At 42.2% G+C, this 23,340-nt stretch overlaps 1 protein-coding gene across 5 annotated transcripts in view; it reads left to right on the plus strand.

The window, feature by feature from the left end:
• The window catches only part of TARBP1 (TAR (HIV-1) RNA binding protein 1), an 84,350-nt gene that overhangs the window by 56,697 nt on the left and 4,313 nt on the right, over positions 1-23,340 (plus strand). For 3 of the 5 annotated variants that reach the window (XM_033200619.1, XM_033200621.1, XM_033200620.1), the window contains 5 exons: positions 1,713-1,862; positions 9,460-9,546; positions 14,173-14,369; positions 19,244-19,325; positions 21,291-21,462. In XM_033200619.1, the coding sequence (XP_033056510.1) occupies positions 1,713-1,862; positions 9,460-9,546; positions 14,173-14,369; positions 19,244-19,325; positions 21,291-21,462 (688 nt within the window). Of the gene's footprint in view, positions 1-1,712; positions 1,863-9,459; positions 9,547-14,172; positions 14,370-19,243; positions 19,326-19,556; positions 19,650-20,162; positions 21,260-21,290; positions 21,463-23,340 lie in introns of those variants that run through there. The other 2 variants (XR_004434468.1, XR_004434469.1) reach the window with 2 other exon arrangements.

Here is a 23,340-nt window from a genome sequence, read left to right on the forward strand (position 1 = left end):
CCCACCTTCTTTTAAATGTGTGAGAGAATTTAAAAATATATATATATATACTGCCTCTTTCTTTACAATCTTATGAAGTCTTATATCTGTGAGAAACATTTCAGTAACAGTGTAAGTATGTAAGTATATTCAAATAAAACTATTTGGAATAATTTAAGAGGAAATAGCTAAAATAATTGCTTCCGGGGAGTAGTTTTGATGGATGTGGGGGGTGGGGAAGGTTGCTATTTTTCGTCATAGGTCTTTTTGTATTATTTGATTTAAAGTATGTCATTAAACATAAGGATGCATTAAAAAAGGAAACATTTTAGAAATGCTCAACTAGATTACTGAGAACATGTTTTTCTTAGAATGGAGAGGGCCTCCTAGAGAGAAGGGTAATGTTGGAGAGGGTGGGGAAATGCCCGAGCATGCACACCTGCAAGGAAAAGGAAACCTAGCAGTCTGTTATGGGGCTCAGAGTTGTAAACTGTTATATCTTATGGTTTTGTTTAATCTTCATAATAGTCTTCCAAGGTAGGCCATACATATTCTCATTTTGCTCCCAAGAGCACTGCAGTTGAGAGAGGTCAGATGTCCTGTGTGAGAGGTAACACAGCTAGTGGTGAAGGATAGAGGTGGAATTCAAAATCAAGCCTAACTACAAGATTCATGCTCTACTTGACTATCTCAGGGCTTCAAATGAGTCCTTCTGCTCTTTTTCTACCAAGTAGAAGTTCTTGTAAGATAGATTTTTCTTCTTTTGTACATAATACCTATTACTTTTTTTTTGTTTTTTTGAGAGGGAGTCTTGCTCTGTCGCCCAGGCTGGAGTGCAGTGGCCGGATCTCAGCTCACTGCAAGCTCCGCCTCCCGGGTTCACGCCATTCTCCTGGCTCAACCTCCCCAGTAGTTGGGCCTGCAGGCACCCGCCACCACGCCGGGCTAATTTTTTGTATTTTTAGTAGAGACGGGGTTTCACTGTGTTAGCCAGGATCCATCTCCTGACCTGGTGATCCGTCCACCTCGGCCTCCCAAAGTGCTGGGATTACAGATGTGAGCCACCGCACCCAGCCCTGCATACTACTTTTATACGCTTATATAAGTAGGTATTGTCTTTCATCTGCTACTGATATAGGTTCGGTCCCCTAGATAGAAATGCAGTTTTGAAGGGGAGAGGGTGGAAGGGGGAGGGATGATTTTGGAGCTCAAGGTCTTAGCCAGAGAACAGTGCAGTAGTTGTGGGGCCACACAGACCATGAGGGCAGGAGGACGAGGAGCCTGAACAGAGGGCTCAGTGGCCTGAGACCTGCCCCTCTGGGATGCTGTTTCCCACCTGCTGACTTCAGTCTCTGGACCATCCCTTATTGCAAGTTTTAAGCCCTGGCATCTTGGGAGATCTTGATTTGAACCTGAATTCTTCGACTTACTAGGTATGTGACTTTGGGAAGGTTTTTCAGCTCTTCTGAGTCTTTTCCAATTCCCTGCAAAAATACAGGTGATGAATAATCTTCCTTATAGATAGAACTGATGTCCAGGTAAATTATAAAGTACTGAATGAAGGTACTTCATCATTATATTTTAATCAGTAGTTTTCAGAGTCTTTGCTCAAGAGAGTTGTAGATTCAGTAAATAACATGATAAAAACTTTAAGCTATTTTATTTTAAATGGAGACTATTTTTAAATTAAAATGAATAACTGTAACTGTTTAATTCTGAACTTTTTTTCTCAGAATTTCTTGAATGGAATTATTGACAGGATTTTCCAGGCTGGTTTCACCAACAATCAAGCATCCATAAAATATTTTATAGAATGGATTATTATATTGATTCTTCATAAATTCCCTCAATTTCTTCCAAAGTTCTGGGATTGTTTTTCTTATGTAAGTAAAGAACATTTTAAATATTTTTTAAACTAAGAGATGATTTTGACAATGCTGGGGGATTTGTTTCACTTAAATAGTTGTTTTCGATTCTCAGTTGCCCTAATGTATTGACATCATAAGTTATGTTTTGCAAGATCTGAATTAATTCAGAAGACCGAAATCTCTGGCATTCATTTTGAGTCTTTCATAGTTTTTATTTGAGAGCTGTTATATGCAACAAAATGAAGATGGAAAGGGCATTTGTCATTAAGAAGTAAGGGAAATAGGTGCCTTCTATGTTCTTATTTACCAAGCAGTGTCTTTGATCTTGGAAATATGAATGATGAGGAATTCATTGCATTCCTTAAAATTAAAAAAAAAAGGTTTTGGGAGATTTCAAACGTAATCAAAGTAGAAAGAATAGAAGTAATATCAGTTCATTTCCTTTCTTATTTCATCTGTACCCTCACATACTCCCCTAATTGCTTTCCAACATTTCTCATATATTGAAAATCATTTTTAAGGAATCGATACTAAAATTAGTGATAGAGTTTATCATTGCTGGTTTCCTGACAAATAGCAAATTGTTTCTGAGTATCAGTTCTAAATCTTCAATGTTTTCTTTTGGTTCCCAAATTCACCTTTCCCTTTCATAATAGATGATCTTGTGTTCTACTTTGTGTGAAAATGGAGGTACCTTCCTCAAAATATCTCTTTCTCCATTTCTTCCTATTTCAGGAGAGATCTCCTTATTCTTTTTTTTCACATATATCCCCTGTGACCTATTTGTGTCTCCTTTGGGACCTCACCGAATTCTTCACACTTGCTCTGTTGACTTTTCCTCCACCCAGCTCTCATCCAGTGTCTTCCTTTCTTTACTGTTAAACTTCAGTGTGTGATCTTTGCCATACTCAGATCACTGCAGTCCACTCCATTTTCAACAGTGATCGTTCAGGGATTTCATCTGAGCTGCAGACAGCCTTTCTCTTTTCCTCCATACTCCCCACTTTAATTTCACGCCTTCGCGTTGGTGGTGGCTTTCTCCACAGCTGCTCCTCACACTGCGGTCAACTTCATAATTCCCTTCCTGTTGTGCTGATAACTTCTCTATTTCTTTCATGTTTCCTTCTCTCTCCCAACCCTTATGCTTGGTTTTATCTGAAGAGTTGCTGGTTAGCCCGTCTGCTTCTCTTTCTGTGCTCCCTTAGCATACTAAAGCCCATCTCTGCCAGTCCCTACTTCTCTAGCTACCTGCAGGGCCTTTCCATAATCCCCAAACTTCACCCTGTGTTAAACTAAACTGGTGATAGCATCTGGCCCTAAAATTGGCTCCCCTTTCTGATGTCTTTCATTCTTCCAGTCTCCTAGCTTAAAACCTGGGTGTCACCATAAGCAGCAGAAACAGCAGCCTCACAATAATCCCCAAAGACAGGTTGGGGTTTTTACCCTGATGAAGAAAACAACGATTAAGTCAGTCGTCACACCACTAAGAAACAACAATGCTTTGGCCAGGCGTGGCGGCTCATGCCTGTAATCCCAACTCTTTTAGAGACTGAGGCGGGAGAATTACTTGAGGTCAGGAGTTTGAGACCAGCCTGACCAACATGGTGAAAACCCGTCTCTACTAAAAATACACAAATTAGCCAGGTGGGGTGGGTGCACGCCTGTGGTCCCAGCTACTCGGGAGGCTGAGGCAGGAGAATAGCTTGAAACCCAGGGAGGCGGAGGTTGCAATGAGCTGAGATGGCTCCACTGCACTCCAGATGGCATCAAAGTGAGACTCCGTCTCAACATTTTCACCTCTTCCCATGCTCCTCTGGTTCATCTTCATGTTCCTATAATGAAGAAACAGATTGTGTTATTTTTCCTTGAATTGATTTTTAGATCCATAGCTTTATTAATGTAGTTTGTTCATGTCAACTCTCAAATGGGTTAGCACCGCCCCAGGAATTCTCACAAAGGGCAGGTTGGTTCTGGTGTACCCCCAAAACTTCCTGGTGCTCCCCTCCACAGTAGTGCCAATTGTTACTTTTATTTGCTTAGCTCAGCCTCTCACTTGTCATTAGGCCTTGTATATTCTCTTCAAATCTGATTTTACCTGTGGACATAAGTCAGAGTTTTTGGTGTAGGCAAAGGAAGCTTTTGCTGATGGAATCAAAACGGGATTCAAAAAAGGTAGTGGGGAAGAGGGGGGTAGTAGGCAGCTTACATAATGCCAGGAAAGCTACAGAATCAGACCTGGAAAATTGGCAGGAATAGGGGAGGCTCGGTGGCTTCCACAACTGCAGCCACAGGCAGGCCAGAGAGAGCTGGTTCACTGGACACACGGTGCCTTCAGCAGGGCCTTACCATAGCTAACTGTATACCTGCTGTCTCTGCTGCCTGCAGTGGAGGAGGGTTTTCTGTGAGCTCTACTCCTCTAAGTTGTAAGTTCTCAATTTAGAAATCAGAATTGGGGTCTTTGGAACCAGGTCAAGTGCCTTCTTGTTAGTGACAAGGAGGCTGGGAAGATGAATATCTGGCATTTTTCAGTGTCCCCCAACACTCATAAGATGGAAGAATTCCCTAAACTTGGAAGGGGATTCAGGATAGATATCAAAGAAAGGGGCAGTTGTCCATTACACCCTTTTCTTCCCTTATTCAAAGCAAATTACCTTACCCTTTATTTTTTAGAGAAAATAACAGTTGCCGCGTAGGAATATTTATATCTTCTCAAGAGCAATCAGACAAATCTGCCTATGTCAGTATCCATCTGAGATTTCTTCCTTCCTTTTACCGTAAAGAAGTAGAATCTTCTCCAGTGCCAGAGTAATCCTTCCACTGGGTCTTTGGCCCTTTTCCTTCCTGTCATCTTAGGCATTTGTTGCTACCAGCCTGTCTTCTATCCGCAGTCTCGCCTTAACCAAATGGTCCCATTGGCTTTTCAACAGGCTTGAGTTGCGTCCATTTTCTGTGGATATTTATACCGGCTATTTTCTCGTCCCTCTCCTCTAATCACCCTGGCTCTCTGCTATTTCATTGTCAGACTTCCTGAAAGAGGTGCCTGTGTTCCAGAGTTTTATTACTTTTTAAAATTTACTTATTTTATTTATTTTTTTGAGATGGAGTCTCGCTCTGTCACCCAGGCTGGAGTGCAGTGGTGCGATCTCGGCTCACTGCAACCTCCGCCTCCCAGCTTTAAGCAATTCTCCTGCCTCAGCCTCCTGAGTAGCTAGGACTACAGGTGTGTGCCACCTCGCCCGACTAATGTTTGTATTTTTAGTAGAGACTGGGTTTTACCATGTTGGCCAGGCTGGTCTTGAACTCCTGACCTCAGGTGATCTGCCCGCCTTGGCCTCCCAAAGTCCTGGGATTACAGGCGTGAGCTGCTACACCCAGCCTTATTTTTTCACATCCTCCCCAACCCACACTTGAATCCATGGTAGACCAACTTCCAGTTCAGTCACTTCTCAGAAGACACTGTTGCAGGGGTCAAGAGTGACCTCCACGAGTCAGTGGTCAGCCTTCGTCATCTTCTCTCAGCCACATGCGTGCTGCTGACCATTTTCTTATTCTTGGTTCTAGTGACACACACTTTTTTGGTCCCTCCTGCCCTCTTTTCTGTGTCCTTTCCAGGCTTTTCCTTCCCTGCCCGCCTCTTAAATGGTGGTGCTTCTCTAGGGCTAGGCTTTTTTTTTATTTTCTTATTTTTATAGTCAGTCTTATCTATGTTGTGGATTCACATACTGCCTACTGGGAATGACTTATTTGTATTTGTATGCCACACATCTTCCCCTGACTCTAGATCAAGGGTTGGCAAGCTACAGCCAAATTTGGCCTGGCAGAGTTACATTGGAACACAGCCATGCCCATGCATTTTCATATTGTCTGTGGCTGTGTTTGTGCTAACGTGGCAGAGTTGAACAATTGCAACAGAGACTGTGTGGCCCGCAAAGCCATGTTTTTATTTATTGCTTGCACTTTACAAAACAAGTTTTCTGACCCTTGCTGTAGACGTTTTCCTTATAGATGATTTTCCCTTAGCCTAAATCATCTAAAACGTAGATGTCTAATACTGAGTGCCTTATTGTTTCCCTCAAACTTGATCTTCTTCCTACTCTAGTGAATACCACCGCTATCTGTACAGTTGCACAAACCAGAAACCTTGACACTTGCATGCTCTGTGTCTGATTCGTGACCAGGTCCTGATCTTTCTGCCTGAATATTTCTGAGTTCTCTCTTGTCTGTCTCTGCCACTGTATCTCAGTCTACGCTGCTGTCATCCCTTGCAGTGGTTCCCTCACTGGGCTGCCTACATCCACTCTTGGCTCTGTTTCCATCTGCTCTCCACCCTGAAGCCCCAGCAGGGTTTCCACGGTGAGAATTTCAACAGGTGACCCCGCCGGCTAAAGACAGTGTCTTACGTCTTCTCAGGACAAAGACTACGCTCCTTGGAGTGTCCTGTAAGGCTTGCATGATCTTAGGCCTCTTTCCTCTCTAGTCTCTCTGTGTGGTCCATTCTCAGTTTACTACACGAGGCACACTGATTGTCTGTTTTCCGTTGCTAGAACTCTCCAAAGCTTAGCGGTATAAACAATATTTTTTGTTTTGTTTTGTTTTGAGACAGAGTTTCGCTCTTGTTGCCCAGGCTGGAGTGCAATGGCACAATCTCGGCTCACTGCAACCTCTGCCTCCCTGGTTCAAGTGATTCTCCTGCTTCAGCCTCCTGAGTAGCTGGGATTACAGGTGCCCGCCACCATACCTGGCTAAATAATTTTTATATTTTTAGTACAGATGGGGTTTCACCATTTTGGCCAGGCTGGTCTCAAACTCCTGACCTCAAGTGATGCACCCGCCTCGGCCTCCCAGAGTGCTGGGATTACAGACGTGAGCCACCGCGCCCAGCCTAAACAGTGTTTTGGTTTTTTTCGTGATGTGTGTGTTGTCTGGCTGGGCAGTGTTGCTCCTTGTGATGTCTGCTGGGGCTGGGGCTTCCAAATGGCTCCTTCACTCACATATTTGTCACCTCAGCTGCAATGGCAGGAGCAGCTCTGGTGGCTGGGCATCGCTCCCACTCCATGTCTCCAGGAGGGTAGCTGGACCTCTTTATATTCAGTTCTCCAAGAATGAGCATTCCGCCGACGGGAGTGTGGGGGGGACATGTCCTGATGGGCAAGTGCTCATCCAGCCTCTGGGTGCATCAGGCTTGCTAATGTTCATTGGCCAGAGCAAATCACATGACCATCCCTGCTGGGGTGGAAGGGGCCTGCATCGGTCATGCGTAGGGAGGGTTGGTTGACTGGGGGTCACCCAAGATAACTGAGTACCACACTGACCTTTTCAGTATTTCCTGCTTATCACTAGTCCTTTTGGTTTCAGGCTATCGCACATGTTGTGCCCTTTACACAAAACGGTCTTCTTTCTTCTCTTTATCTAGATAACTCTCTCTCGCTTCACATCTCAGTTCATGTGTCTTCTTTTTTTTGTCTTTGAGACAGAGTCTTGCTCTGTCACCCAGGCGATTGTAGATCACTGCAGCCTTGAACGACTGGGCTCAAATGATCTTCCCGCTTCAGCCTCCTGAGTAGCTGGGACTACAAGCACATGCCACCATGCGTGGCCAATTTTTTTTTTTTAATTTTTTGTAGAGATGAGGTCTGGTTATGTTGCCTGGGCTGGTCATGAGCCACTGTACCTGGCCCATATTGTCATTATTATTATTATTATATTATTATTATTATTATTTGAGATAGAATCTTGCTGTCGCCCAGGCTGGAGTGCAGTGGTGCGATCTTGGCTCACTGCAGCCTCCGTCTTGAGGGTTCAGATGATTCCCCTGCCTCACCCTCCCGAGTAGCTGGGATTACAGGTGCCTGCCACCACAACCAGCTAAGTTTTGTATTTTCAGTAAAGACTGGGTTTCACCATATTGGCCAGGCTGATCTTGAACTCCTGACCTTGTGATCTGCCCGCCTCAGCCTTCCAAAGCGCTGGGATTATAGGCATGAGCCACAGCGCTCAGCCTATATTGTCATTCTTAAGGGAAGTTACCTCCCCGAGTATTTACATCCCCTAATTTTAGGTTTTCATAGCACATAAATAGTATTGCTTAAAGCTAGAATATGAATCTGATTTGGTGTTTTCTTCTCCAGTAGATTTTTAAGTCACAGGAACTTGTTTCTAGAGTAACTGTCATGTAGAAGACATTCAGTAACTGCTAATTAAATAAAGGAATTAAATAATCATCTGATTTGCCTCTTGGAGAGGTTTCCAAACTGGTCTTCTGTTTATATGGTCTTTTCTTTCCAATCTGTCTGGCATTTATCAGTTTATTATCACTAAAATAATGTATTATTCCAAACCACTATTATTATGGAATAATAATAGTTTCAGATTCCAGTTGAACAGTCTTTTTCAACTGGAATCAGAAGTTTCCAGATTCCAATTGAACAGTCTTTTTAAAAAACTTTCCCTAAGATAGCTGATTAAGTCTTATATAGGTTTTTTTGCTATAGCTTGTTAAAGCCTCTGTAGTATAATTCCATTTAGCTTTTGAGCCTTATCTCTGTCACTCCCTGCCAAACCGGCTTTATCTCCTCTTGCTGCCTTTCCCTTAAGTTTGCCTCTGTGTCTTTGTTCTTACTCACTTATCTGTTCTCTCACCTTCCTGCTCCTTTTCCAGGCCAGTCCTTCCCATCCTGAAGGCCTCTCCTCTCCTGAAGTTAGCATGCCCTTGGCTCTGCCACCTGTAATCAACCCTTGGTATCCTTGGGTGATTGGTTCCAGGCCCCCCATGGATGCCAAAACCTGAGGATGCTCAAGTTCTTTATTTAGAATGACATAGTATTTGCATGTAACTGACGTGTATCCTCCCATATACTTCAATAATCTTAGATTACTTACAATGTCTAGTACAATGTACATGCGATGTAAATCGCTGTTATACAGTTTTAAATTTTATTTGTATTACTTTTTAATTGTGTTTTCAAAATTTTTTATTTATTTAAATATTTTTCATCCATAGTTGAACTCATAGATGCGGAACCCACGCATACAGAGGGCACACTGTACTTCATTTTTTTTTTTTTTTTTTGAGACAGGGTCTCGCTCTGTTGGCCAGGCTGGAGTACAGTGGCATGATCTCAGTTCACTGCAACCTCTGCCTCCTGGATTCAGGCAATTCTTCCACCTCAGCCTCCCCAGTAGCTGGGACTACAGGTGCGCACTACCACGCCCAGCGAATTTCTGTATTTTTTGGTAGCAACGGCGTTTCACCATGTTGGCCAGGCTGATCTCAAACCTCTGGCCTCAGATGATCTGCCTGCCTCAGCCTCCCAAAGTGTTGGGATTACAGGCGTGAGCCACTGTGCCCAGCCCCGCTGTTCTTAGAGTTGAGTTATTCAGTACTTTATGTGACCTGCTGATTTTTCTGTGCACTGGCACGTGGCTCTAGGAAATTAGTCCTTTGCTTTCAGTCCTGCTCCTGCCACTGCAGCCCCCTTCCCACCGAGACCCTGGGCTGTTCCAGGGAAGAGGCGCCTCCCGTCTTGGGCCCTCATAGAGTCCAGCACGGCGCCTTGCACGTGCGTGGCTCACAGTAAGCTTTGAATGAATATTTATCTGATTATTTTTTCAGGGTGAAGAAAATCTTAAAACAAGCATTTGTACATTTTTAGCAGTTTTATCACATTTGGACGTTGTTACTCAAAACATTCCAGAAAAGGTGAGTTTAAGTTGTTTGTAGGAATTTAAACTTGACTATAAAAAAAGAATTTTATATAGTCGTACCAGTTTTTTATATGTGGAGCATTCCTGTGATTTTTGCAATTTCTCCCTTTCCTTTCCACTGCCCCGCTCATGTGCACATGTATTAGACATGAATACCCAGTAAACGGGAATTACCCATTTACTTGCATACACACTGAGGTGTGCATGAGTACATACCAAATTTATAGACAAGTTACTGGGTAAGTTTTTGTTGATACTTGGATAAAATTAATAATTATTTATAATTCTTAGGATTAGGGTTACTTAGGATTCTTTAAACAGGACTTCCCTTACTGCATTCTTTGACTGAATGGTAGTTATTTAGCAAATGCTCATGCAAAGAAACTTAGGGCCAGACTATTAAAAGCTGTTGGGTAATTGAAGGTGATATAAAATGACTGGCATCATTTGGAGTGTGCAGTACAGTTGCTTCATGTTTCTCAGGTTTAGAACAATTTCCCCAGTAAGTTCTCACACAAATAAGCAGAAATCATAACTTAATTTTTGGTTAATCACTATGGCAACCGTTGAAGAATTTAGGAGAACCTGCCAGTAAGATTTGCAATAAGATTCTGTATTATTGCATCCACAGAGAAGAATGTACTGATACACTATAAACTCTAGGAGAAAACTTAATTGAAATAGTGTTATTAAGTGTTGAAAGTGCCATAAAAATATAAGGGAAAATAAGCTTTCCTAGAATTTTTCAGTGTTCTAGTTTTTAAACAGTGGTATGTTTTTAATTAACCTATTTCATCCATTCTAAGACAGGCCTTTCTCCACACCGCATTTTAATCTCTAAAATCATGGTAACACTTTTAAATTGATGGTGTCTTCCAGTGTGTATCAGCCAGATGGCAGTGTGTTACAGTTCCAGGAAAACTTGTTCACACCTTTCCTAAGATCAAGAAGGCTCTGGCCTTCAGATAAACAAATATTCATTCAAAGACAACAAATGTTGTCTTTCTGTTTTAAATATGTGCAGGAAAGAGATTTGTTTACAATCTATTGAGAAAGCTAAAACAGAGCAGACATTGTCCTGTTGCAGGGTAGATGAATAGCCTAAGAATAGTTTAGACAAACTCTGAAAATGAATTTATCTTAGGAGATGTTCATGTTAGATCTGGTAAAAATAGCATGTTATTTTTCCATCAAGCCCTTTTTGTACTTGCTGTATATTACATATTTTAGATTTATTTTTTATTTTCGAAACATCCAAAAAGGAGCATTAATTAGTAGAATGGAGTAATTTCCACTTCAACACCTTAGGAAAAAAAAAAATCTGACCCGACATACCTAAGAAAAGGCCAAACTGACTGACTTTGTCAGTCACTTCATGTCTGATAGGTAAAGTCCATCGTTACCTAGGTAAATGTAGGATTGATTTCTTGGAAACAATCACTTAAGACTTTCCATTCTCTTCAAAGCGTCTTACTTAACCTGTACTGAGCAATTAACGATTCAAAGCAATTGTCACACACGACAGAGGTTGTAACCGCTCAATAGGTTCACCTTTTCCGCCGCCTACGCAGAGCGGATTTATCAAGACAGGAATTGCAACAGAGAAAGAGTATACAGAGCTGCTTGTGCAGGAGACTGGAGTCTTATTATTACTCAAATTGGTCTCCCTGAGCATTCGGGGATCAGGGTTTTTAAGGATAATTTGGCGGGAGTGGGAAGGCCGGTGAGTCAGGGGTGATGACTGGTTGGGTTGGAGATGAAATCATAGGGAATTAAGGCGCCCTCTGTGCTAAGTCAGTTCCGGGGTGGGGGCCGCAAGATCAGATGAGCCAGTTTATCATCTGGGTGGTGCCAGCTGGTCCATCAAGTGCAGGGTCTGCAAAATATCTCAAGCACTGACATAGGAGCAGTTTAGGGAGGGTCAGAATCTTGTAGCCTCTAGCTACATAACTCCTAAACCATTATTTCTAATCTTGAGGCTAATTTGTTAGTCCTACAAAGAAAATCTAGTCCCCAGACAAGTAGGAGGTTTGTTTTGGGAAAGGGCTGTTATCATTGTTCTAAACTATAAGTTTCTCCCGAAGTTAGTTCAGCCTACACCCAGGAATGAACAAGGACAGCTTGGAGGTTAGAAGCAAGATGGAGTTGGTTAGGTCAGATCTCTTTCCCGGCCTCAGTTACAATTTTGCAATGGTGGTTTCAAGATCAGAGCATGAAGTGTTCCTCTAAGAGTAAAAAAGAAAATGAAAAAACCTTTCTTAATTATGCTCGTAGTTGTGTATTGTCCTGTCAGCTTTCTCACTGTATAAAATGAGCGGGACATGAGAATTCACGAGCAGGGCTTTTTACACTGATGTATATGAAAGCATCATTTTTACACTGATGTATATGAAAGCATCATTTTTACACTGATGTATATGAAAGCATCATTTAAGTCCTGAAAGCCCCAGCCAAGCGATCACTGGCAGTACCAACATTTTTGAGTGTGGGCTCCATAGGAAGCACTGTTTTCCCTATTGAGAATTATAGTGGTTTTTTTTTTTTCATTTACAAGTAATGTATACCTAGCTCCAAGATCTTGGTTGCTAACACTATTCTCCAATAAAATGAACCAGGGATCGCTGGAGAAATAGCTGATTCTAAAACTAGGGCAGAAAGTATACAAGATGAGTCTGGTGGAGCATCCTGTAGAGTCAGAAAGCACAGCACACGTACACACAGTGATGTGAGATGGGAGTGCAGAAGGTGTTCCCACTGGCTAAAGCTGAAACAGTGTGAGCGACAAAATAAAGCAGTATTGGATCACAACCCAAAGAATAAAGTAAATATCCTCAAGCCCACACTGATACAAATAAATGATTGAATCAATAAGTGAATCCAGACACGGTGGCTCATGCCTGTAATCCCGCATTTTGGGAGGCCAAGGCGGGCAGATCACTTGAGGTCAGGAGTTCGAGACCAGCCTGGCCAACATGGTGAAACCCCGTCTCTACTAAAACACAAAAATTAGCCAGGCATGGTGGCACACGCCTATAATCCCAGCTACTCTGGAGGCTGAGGCAAGAGAATCGCTTGATCTCATGAGGCAGAGATTGTAATGAGCCGAAATCGTGCGACTGCACTCCAGCCTGGGCGACAAAAAGGAAAAAAAAAAAAAGACGGGATGGACAAGACAAATCCCTTGTAAAAAAAAATTGTAAGTAATTTCTATAGATGCTCTGCCCTGAAGGAGGGGGAGTATGACTTCTCACTCCTTCAGTGTAGGCTGCACGAGTGACTTCCTTCCAAATGGGATTGTTATAACAAAAGACAGTAACAAGGACTGTGGGAATTAGAAACCAGCAATTGTGGATGAAAACCAGTGTATATCATAACATCATACCTTGTAATGTTGGCAGTACAGTCACTGACCTTTGATAAATGTTGATCACATCTTGAGTAAAGGAATGAGAGAGAGGATTATTTGTATCTGTATTATCCTTCTCAGAGAAACTTTGGGTAACTGAAGTGTGTTATCAGCCGTGCTGATGCCTTTGGTAAACTATTCTGTGAATATGGTTGTTTTTCATTGGTCAGTAGAAGCTGGGCTGCCAGGTGCAGCCAGTGAGCACATGAGCCTTAGGGGAGAAGTGCATTTGGTAGGGGCACCAAAATAGCTTCTGATATTTCATTAAACGTTTGGGTCCTTCTGGTTCCTTCGTTAGTATATGTGTGAAGACTAAAGTTCACAGGAAAAGACTACAGGGAAATTTAAACAGTTTTTTTTATTTTCCCCCTCCCTTTTTTTTTTTTTTTTGAGACGGAGTCTTTCTGTGACCCAGGCTGGAGTGCAGTGGCGCGATCTCAGCTCACTGCAAGCTCTGCCTCCCGGGTTCAAGCCATTCTCCTGCCTCAGCCTTCGGAGTAGCTGGGACTACAGGCGCCCGCGACCACGCCCGGCTATTTTTTTTGTATTTTTGGTAGAGTATTTTGTATTTTAGTTAGCCGGGATGGTCTCGATCTCCTGACCTCGTGATCCGCCCGCCTCGGCCTCCCAAAGTGCTGGGATTACAGGCGTGAGCCACCGCTCCCAGCCTCCCCCTCACTTCTTAATTTTCCTGCCACTACTCAGTACTGTGTGGATCTAGGATCACCATTAGGGAAGACAGAATAGCTCAGAAATCAGTGGCGAGGAGGAGGACAGCACTTTGTGTGGCATTTTGCTCTAGGAGCATTTTCAAGCCTTCAGAAGTGGGACTCAAAGACTATTTCTGACTTTTTCAGCACAAATTAAGATAATAAGTGATGGAGGCTCCATTTGAAAAACACTGTGGTTGTATAATGGTTAGCATAAAGCATACTTTTTTCAAGTTAACTCAGGTACTAGAGTATGGGGGGAAAATGTACTGCAGCATTAATGAAAACTAGAGCTGGGAGAATATGTTTTTCCTTGAGTAAATTGCAAATGCCAGTGCACCGAATTTGTCCAGGAGGGAAGAATGAGAGGCCCTGGTGGCAAAGCCAGTGGAAGAAATTTTACTAGGAGCAGTTGTATCATTCGTATAATTTTTTGTGTGTCATACAAGTGAGAGTAAAATGGTCCGTGTCTGTGTTTTGAGGAATTTTTTGCCTTTCTTTTCAGAATCTAATTCTGAAGCAAGCCCTTATTGTTGTGCTGCAGTGGTGCTTCAATCACAATTTTAGTGTTCGACTGTACGCTTTAGTCGCTCTTAAGAAACTCTGGACTGCATGTAAAGTGTTAAGTGTTGAAGAATTTGATGCCCTGACTCCTGTGATTGAATCCAGCCTCCATCAAGTGGAAAGCATGCACGGGGCAGGGTAAGGAGCCCTCGTCGCCCTCGTTGCCCTCACTCTCCTCCAGCAGGGCCCACAGGGAGGGGTGGTGCCCATGCCGCGCCAGCTTCTCCTTCCACATCCACATGCTGCCGTGCTGGGCATGGCGGGCTCAGACTGGGCCAGGCGTCACCAGCTCACTCTGGGGTGTGGTTGATGACAGTTCATTGTCAGCTCCACCTTGACCTCTTACTGCCCTTTTATCCTCAATCCTTTATTGTATAAATAATCTTTTACCTACTTTTACATGTTTCTCTTCAGTATAGCTAAAGGTCATCCTCTGTTGTTTGAGAACTGCTTAGAAGTGGCACGACCTGACTTTAAAGACATGCTCTTAACCTCTCAGCTATACTAGTTACAGCTAAAGCCTTTTTTCTTTTCTAAGAGAACTCTGCTATTCCGCAAACAAAATCATATATGGAAGCTCAGTATCAAGCAGGTGACGTGGATGGGGTGAGGGAGTGGTGCAGGACCCAGTGTCTGTGAAGCTCTCACGGTAGTTCCCCTGTCTGCCTCTCTTTCTCCGCACCCGTCACGGCGCAGAAGCAGGCTGCAGTGTCATAAGCACCTCTGGGTCTCTGCGCTTGTTTCCTCGTCTCTGAGGTGGCGCTGTTTTGCCTTTTTATTATTATCATGGATTACTGCCATCCAGGAATTCTGGATTTTTTTTTTTAATTTTAGAGACACAGGCAATATCAACCAACATAAAAAATTTTTCATCTTAAAAGCTGAAAAAGCACCCACTAATTTATATACACAAATGGTTAAGTGTTGGAAACAGCATAATAAGCAAATGAAATAGCATTTGGAAAACCAGTAACATGTAGAGGTCTTGGCCGTGACCATCAGGTTATTTGTACATGGTACAAATAAGACTGAGTCATTGTGTACCTTCATATGGGGGCAGGGCGAGAGTACCTCCCTGGCCACGACGTACCTTTCTACCTTCCTTGACTTTTGATGCATTTGTTGAAAAGAGGCATTTGGGCATTAGGTGGGTAAGGGAGGTTTTAGGGGGCTTGGGAGAAAGATACTTGGTAATATAAATAAATACTAAAATGGAGAAGAGAGAAAAGTGAATAGCTTGAGATAAAACAGGGGAAAGGGAATAGCAGGAGAAAAAGAGAGTTCGCTGTGGGGAGATGGGTTCCAGAGGAGGGACAGAGGTGGGAATGGACTCCTGGTACAGTGTGCACAGTTCTGTGTACTGGAGAATGACCTCCCCGTGCCTGGCCCAGCAAAGGCTGGTCATGAAAATTAGTCATTCACTGTAGCATTGCCAGGGACCCCTAAAATCCCAACTGTCATCTGAAAACTAGAAATCTTGGATCTTTTCAAGGAACCTTAAGTGTCTTATTTTTCCTTGGTGTATGCTGTATTTCCTATTATTTAGTGAATACATGGCTGAGTTTACATGTGTAGATTTGAACATTAATATTTCTCAGGATCGCATTTGCATTATCATTCAATAATCAAACTCAAGCTACCAAAGTTGCTCCTAATTTAATGAACTTACGTGCTACTTGTGTTTGATGGTTAGAGATAGGTAACCAGGGAACAGAGGGTATAGTTACCCCGTAGACTTTCGGCCCTTCCTTAATGGAAGGGAGTTTGAGGGAATTGCCACAATTTAACATGCAGGTACGTATTTGTCACCTTTCTTTTCTCTATGTTTAGATGGTGATTATTTGGTATTGAGACATTTTGATCCTGGTTGTTGATTCTTTTCTAAGTTTCTTGATAGCTGTGTTTTGATTTTGAAAAGCAATTGGCTATACTCATATTTTTTATTAAGCAATAAAATGCCATTTAAAAAAATAACTTAAAAAATCTCAGTACCAGGTAGGAGATACAGCCAATCAAAATAAGGCATCCAGCTGGGTGCAGCGGCTCACGCCTATAATCCCAGCACTTTGGGAGGCCAAGGCAGGCGGATCACCTGAGGTCAGGAGTTTGAGACCAGCCTGGCCAACATGGTGAAACCTCGTCTCTACTAAAAATACAAAAATTAGCTGGGCCTGGTGGCAGGCGCCTATAATCTCAGCTACTAGGGAGGCTGAGGCAGGAGAATCTCTTGAACCCAGGAGGTAGAGGTTGCAGTGAGCCGAGATCACACCACTGCACACCAGCCTTGGCAACAGAGCGAGACTCCGTCAAATAAATAAATAAATAGGGCACGCCGGGCATTAAGCGACCTCTGCTCTGTGATAGCATACCTCCTTGGGATCGGCTTATGACAGGCACAAGACCACGTGCTGGGGGTTAGCCAGGTGGGTGAAGCCTCTCCCTTCGTGTGGCTCACAGTCAGATGGGAATAGACACCAAGGAATCAGAGCAATATTTAAGTTTTAAAATAAATCACAGAAAAGTATATGTGGTGATGAGGAAATACAGACTATTCAGTCTGGGTGGTTTAGGGAAAGCCTTTCTAAGTAACACGATGTTTACATTAAAATCCAAAGCGTGAACAGGAACTAGGTCAATGAAGAGTGAAGGAGAGAGATTTCTGTGGAGAAGACAGTGTTTGGGAATGCCCAGTCCCACTTGATTTGCCCAGAGCTTGAACTAAAGCAAGCCTGGTCTGGCTGAGGGAGGGAACAGAGCAGCCACAAGATGGAGGGGGCCAGGACTGGGTTTGGGTTGATGTTGAGTGAATTGGGAAGCCAGCAAAAAAATTAAACTTGAGAATGACATCATCCGGTTTTCTTTTGCATTATTTAAAGTGTGAAGAGCAGATCAGAGGTGAGCAAGAGAGAGTGGGAGGAAAATTGTGGTTTAGATTAGTATGAGATTAGTAGAGGGCCAGAGAAATGGACAGGCTTTGAGGTGAGGTAAATAAGAGCCTAAAGGATTATCAAGAGCCAATTCGATAGCATAGTTAGGGGATTGAAACCAAATTAAAATAGGTCCAAGACGGGGCCAGGTGCAGTGGCTCTAACCTGTAATCCCAGCACTTTGAGGCTGAGGTGAGTGGATTGCTTGAGCCCAGGAGTTCAAGATCAGTCTGGGCAACATGGGAAAACTCTGTTCTCCATAAAAATACAAAAAAAAAAAAAAAGCCGGGTATGGTGGCATGCACTTTTGTAGTCCCAGCAACTCGGGAGGCTGAGGTGAGAGAATCACCTGAGCCCAAGAAGTTGAGGCTGCAGTGAGCTGAGATTGCACTACTGCATTCTAACCTGGCAACCGAGTGAGACCCGGTCTCAGAAAACAAAAACAAATACAAAAAAACCCAGTCCAAATGTGGATAGGATGATACATTAACATATATTACATCAGAGTGGTAGGTTTATTGGTGTCTATAATTTTGTTTTCCTGAATATTTGGAATGTTTAAAATATTTCATGTCTTTAATTTTTCAAAAAATGGGTAATGAGGAACGTGAGACACAGTCAACTTATTTAGAAAATTCTCTCAAAAAATAGTTGGCCAGGCGCGGTGGCTCAAGCCTGTAATCCCAGCACTTTGGGAGGCCGAGATGGGCGGATCATGAGGTCAGGAGATCGAGACCATCCTGGCTAACACGGTGAAACCCCGTCTCTACTAAAAAATACAGAAAACTAGCCGGGCGAGGTGGCGGGCGCCTGTAGTCCCAGCTACTCGGGAGGCTGAGGCAGGAGAATGGCGTAAACCCGGGAGGCGGAGCTTGCAGTGAGCTGAGATCCAGCCACTGCACTCCAGCCTGGGCAACAGAGCGAAACGCCGTCTCAAAAAACAAAACAAAAAAAATAGTATATTAGGAAGTTCCACAGCTAGTGGTGGAGGTGCTGTCAAAAGAGGGCTTCTGTTTCATTTTTGGTAACATTAGTTGTTTTTAAGTGATATTCATAGTTAGGAAGTTGAACATTGCAGAAAGCCATCAAATAAGAACAAGACAGTCTCCTTCCTCCCTTCTGCCACCAAAGGTGAAACCCCAGTAAACTGGCTTTTCTTTTAACAGCTACCTAATATTCCATCGTATGGCTATGCCTTAGGTTATCACTTGAATCTACTACTGATGGACACTTTGATAAGGTTTGGTTTTGTTTTTTAAGACTAGATATAAAAGCCCTTTTGAAAAGGCTGAAGGAAAGGCTAGAATAGAGAACAGGGGAGATGCAGAAGTTGGGGGAGATACGGCAAAACCCAGGGGAATGGGATCTGTTGGGGGGCAGGGGATTGCCCTTTGAAAAGAGACTCTTGAAAGTGAAGGAGAAAAGAGGACAGGGGGGTAAGGAGGTGGCAGGAAGAAGGATCTCTCACTCCTGTCTCCTGTGATGTGTGAGGCGTGGCCGTCTGCTGACAGTGAGAGGGTCGGGGAAGGCATAGGAACTCCAGGGAATGAAGAAGATACATTGGCCGGAGCAGGAGCGTGATCTTGCAAGAAAAATGTCTCGAAATTGCTGCTTAGTTTATGGGTTGATGATCATGAATTTCATCTGAAACCTGCCTGTCATATTATATAACTTTTATCCCTACCTTTTTTGCCTTTTAAAACATAAACTTGACAACAGATGTTTTAAAAATTTAAACCCTGCTCATAGTAAATTTGTTTGGTTTGTGAAAGTGGGTACAGCTTGGCTATGTGATATGAGTCTTTAGAGTAGAAAAAGTGACTTTTATGTAATGGTTTTCTCTCCTGGAAGAGTTTTCCGCCAGACACAGGTTTAAGGTTCCACTTCAAATGTGAAATTTAGTAAGCGTCGGTTTTTAAAGTATGTATTGATCTTGGAGAGGTGTGTATAAATCTTAGGATAAAGCTCATAAAATTTTCTGTTCCTTCTCAACTCTGCAGCTCCTTTTTAAGATATCTGATTGATTCTCCCCTCACCAGAGTTGTTTGATTTGTCTGTGGCTCATACCATATTTTTAATCCTTAGGAATGCCAAGAAGAATTGGCAGCGCATTCAAGAGCATTTCTTTTTTGCAACATTTCACCCACTCAAGGATTATTGTCTAGAGGTGAGTAGAGAATATCATGTGTAAATTCTCTACTGTATGTTTAATCCTGATGCTTCCTTTCTGCTTTTGTTGAAGGGTTATGATTAGGGTAAAGTTTTTTTCTTGCTTACAAACATCACCTTAACATTTTAAAGCTCTAATTTAACTTTGTCACTTTATGCAGATGACTTGCTTTCATTTCACTCTTAAGCAGTGAAAATTGGCTAGTCATTTTCACTTTCTATTTCTCAGGCAGTGTCTGGCTTGTAAACATGGAAGGGAATATTTAACTAAACAGAAATCTGTTCTGACATTAAAAGGAAATGAGTGAGAACATTTGTGCAGGTGAGATTTCATTGTACTGAAGCCCATTGTTAATGAAAGAACAAAAAGATATACTCTTGTTAATGGCAGTTTTTAGGTTCTGGGTAATGAAAATTGTATAGCAAATTATACATCCCCTCATTGGCTGTAACAAAATGTGCTTATATAATTGTAAGAACCATAAACATGCTTATTATGATTAACATGTAAATTAATTCAATATGTAAATCATTAGACATTGTCTTCTCCCTTTTTCATCTGTAATTATGATGTGCCGCCCTTGAATTTAAATCATTGACCTAGGGCTTTTCCTCTGAAGAACGTATAAGTTATTGGTAACTTAAGCTACTGTGCATAAGCAATTTTGTTGGTAGATCACTAAGATTATTGATAAACTGATCTTTAAAAAGGTATAGATCTATATATTGTGAGATATGCATCCTAGAACACTAATGTGTATTTTCTGCTGCTTCACTGCAAAGATCATTTAGGATTTTTCAAAGATTTTAATATGCTCTGCTCTGTGTTCTTTAGCACCCAGAATGCTTTGTCCGGCATCTTTCTGCAGGACTCCTCTAGTCACTCTCTAGTGTTAAGTCAACCTTTTTCTATTCAGTCCTCCAACAGGAGTAAGTCCTTTGCCTCCCTCCTGCCCTCCCTCATCCTTACCTTTGACCACCTCACTCTCATATGTTTTATGATGTATTCTCCAGTCATGAAATGAATTAAAACGATATGTGTAAATAAAATAATGGGGCTTAATTTGTTCATAAGAACTGTATCTCTTCATGTATTTGGAGCTGTATTTAGTGCCCCCTCAATCAACATGTCGTCGTGATCATTGTGCCAGTTTAGGTTTGCACAGATGCGGCTAGCATGAAGAAAACCATATTCATTCTAAAGCCTTTCATGAAGACATGTGCATTGCTGCTGAGAGTATTGTTTCATTTTTAAGTTGTCTGTTACTTGGACCTCTGCTTCCTGTGTACTTTTTTCACTGTTGGTTATTTTTCTGGTTCAGTTCTTTTAGTAGGTAAGAAAAGCAAAGGAGGATTGCTTATGCGATGACTGTTGACAGTGCTGTCAGACTATGCCGTTTTCACGGACACTTTAATATGCTGTTGTAATCTGATTTTATCCTCATCTTACAAATGAGGAAGTTGAAGCCAAGAAAGGCTGAATCACTTGCCTAATGTCACACAACTAATTATATTAGTCAAACCAGAATTCAGATTGTGAATTTATCTAATGGGTACGAGAGTAAAAGACTTGTCATGAAAAGAGCTTGAACTTGATTGCCTTTGGAGGTATTTAGTTATCAGTAAATTTCACTTATCCAAATACTGTCCATCATTAGAACTGATTACTTCTGAAACACTGTTTTTATTAGGCACATACTGGTTTATTACACACAGTGAGAAGTACCGGAGTACAAGTTCTTTCTCCTCTCAGGGATTCCCTAAATTAATCCCCTAATTTCTCAGAGAAGATGAGAAATATATATAGACAGTTGCTATAAGATATAAATGAAAGTATATAGTTGGATCAGATGTAATAGTTTGAAGAATATATCATTAATAATTAAGTTGTATTTTAAATATGTTATATATTTCTTTGTTATTTTTAAGGGAAGAAATTTAGATTTTATAATTCTCTTTTCAGACCATATTTTACATCCTTCCACGCCTTTCAGGCCTTATTGAAGATGAGTGGATCACCATTGATAAATTTACCAGATTCACTGATGTTCCTTTAGATGCGGGATTTCAGTGGTACCTTTCTCAAACTCAACTTAGTAAACTAAAACCAGGTGACTGGTCTCAGCAGGACATAGGTAAAAAATAATTTTCATTTTATTTCTTTCTCCTTGTTGATCTGGTTAGATTTTTTTAAGTTACTAAGGACAGGTAGTTAATAATATCACTTTCATTGACATGGTGAACTCTGCCTTTCCACTTAGGGAAAAGACAGTGAAAAAGTGTGGTATAACTTTGACTAACACTTCTAGTGAAAGTTAGCTTTGCTATTTAAAAAAAAAAAAAGCCAAAGAAAGCCTGATCTGCTTTATATAAAGCTGATGGCCAGTGGCCTCCCTTTTAAGTAGTATCGTTCGTTAACACTCATTGCTTTTCTACTGTATATTTCTGTAAAAATAAGCATTTCCCAAAGGACCAAATGATGAAATCTCTTTTTTTGTCCTTCTTAGGAATAAAGCAAAGCTCTTGATTCTAGTTCCCTCTAGGTTGGTTGGGCGCTGCTTCATGTTATCCCTTCTCCTCTGTCTCACCCTTCCCTGTACACGGACTCCTTTCCATCAGCTTCCTCTGGAACCCTCCTCCCGCTCCCCCTCCTCCCCCTCCCCGTCCTCCTCCCCCTCCTCCTCCTCCCTTTTCTTTCCGTTTCCTTTACACAGTCCGAGTGGACAGATGGACGCTGCCCTCAGACCGCACCTGCCCTTTCTGTACCACGTGTTTGCTGGTCTCCTGCCATCCTGCCTTTTCTCCTCGCTCTGACCCTTCTCGCTCTGAGTCCCCCACATTCCCCTGACACTGGTGCTTCCTCAGACTTTTCATGTCTTCAGGACTTACATGTGACTTGTTGAAAATTCAGATTCTATGTCCCATCCTTAGATTTTGTTTTTCTTTTTCTTTTTTTTAAAGGCCAATTATGGGTCTGGAACCACCCTTAGATTAATTCAGTATCTCTGGGGGAGAGTTCTGGGAAAATGCAAATTTTTTCAGGCCTCTGGATGGTTCACTAATGTGTTTTAAGACGTACTGTCTTAAAGTTATTCATTCAACAAAGATTGATTGATTGTCTCCCACATGCTATATGTGGGACCCAGTCCCTGCCTCACAGAGCCCACACTCTTACAGAGGAGACAACAGGGGACATGCACCTAACATAGTGTCTGGTAGTAGAAGTACCGTGAAAAACAAAGTGGGGTAAAGAGAGGGACAGAGGGTGAGGAAGACCTTTCTAAGGAGCTGACATTGAGCAGAGACCCCAAGGAAGTACGGGCAAGGCAAGGCAAGGTCCGTCCCGGGGAGAGCTTTACTGGAAAGGAAGAGCAACTGAAGATTCTGGAGCAAAAGACAGTGACAGGAGGCACTTCCCAGTGTGGCTGCGTGGAGCCGGGGAGGAGAGGGAAGAGGGGTGTCATTATAGACAACTGTCGAGTTCTGCGTAAAGCGGAGCAGGGAAATACAGCGTTACTGGACGGGCAGAATGGCTAACGAGGTCTGTGTGTTCCGCCTGTTTTTGGTAAAGAGGGGCATGTTGTAATAGGCTTTCCATGCTGAGGCTTAAATGTTAGCATCCCCCCTAATTTTTTTTTTCTTTTTTATTAAAGCTTTACTTCATTTTTAACGGACAAATAATAATTGTACATATCTCTGGGGTACAGTGATGGTTTGATACATATATACATTGTGTAATGGTCAAATCAGGGTAATTAGCATACCCGTCACCTCTCACGTTTGTGGTGGGAACATGGAAAATCCTCTCTTCTAGCTATTTGGAAGGATACAATACATTTTTGTCGCCTATAGTCATCTTACCCTACACTAGAACACAAGAGCTTATTCTTGACTAGCTAACTTTGTACCCTCTGACCAACCTCTTCTCCTGCCACTGAAGGTTTTCACTGGCCCAGTCTTCTTCTCACTCTTCATGCTCTCCCAGAACACATTTATTAATGTCCCCAACTTGA

This window comes from Trachypithecus francoisi, unplaced genomic scaffold (genome assembly GCF_009764315.1).
Source record: "Trachypithecus francoisi isolate TF-2019V2 unplaced genomic scaffold, Tfra_2.0 Lachesis_group5, whole genome shotgun sequence".
NCBI lineage: Eukaryota > Metazoa > Chordata > Mammalia > Primates > Cercopithecidae > Trachypithecus > Trachypithecus francoisi.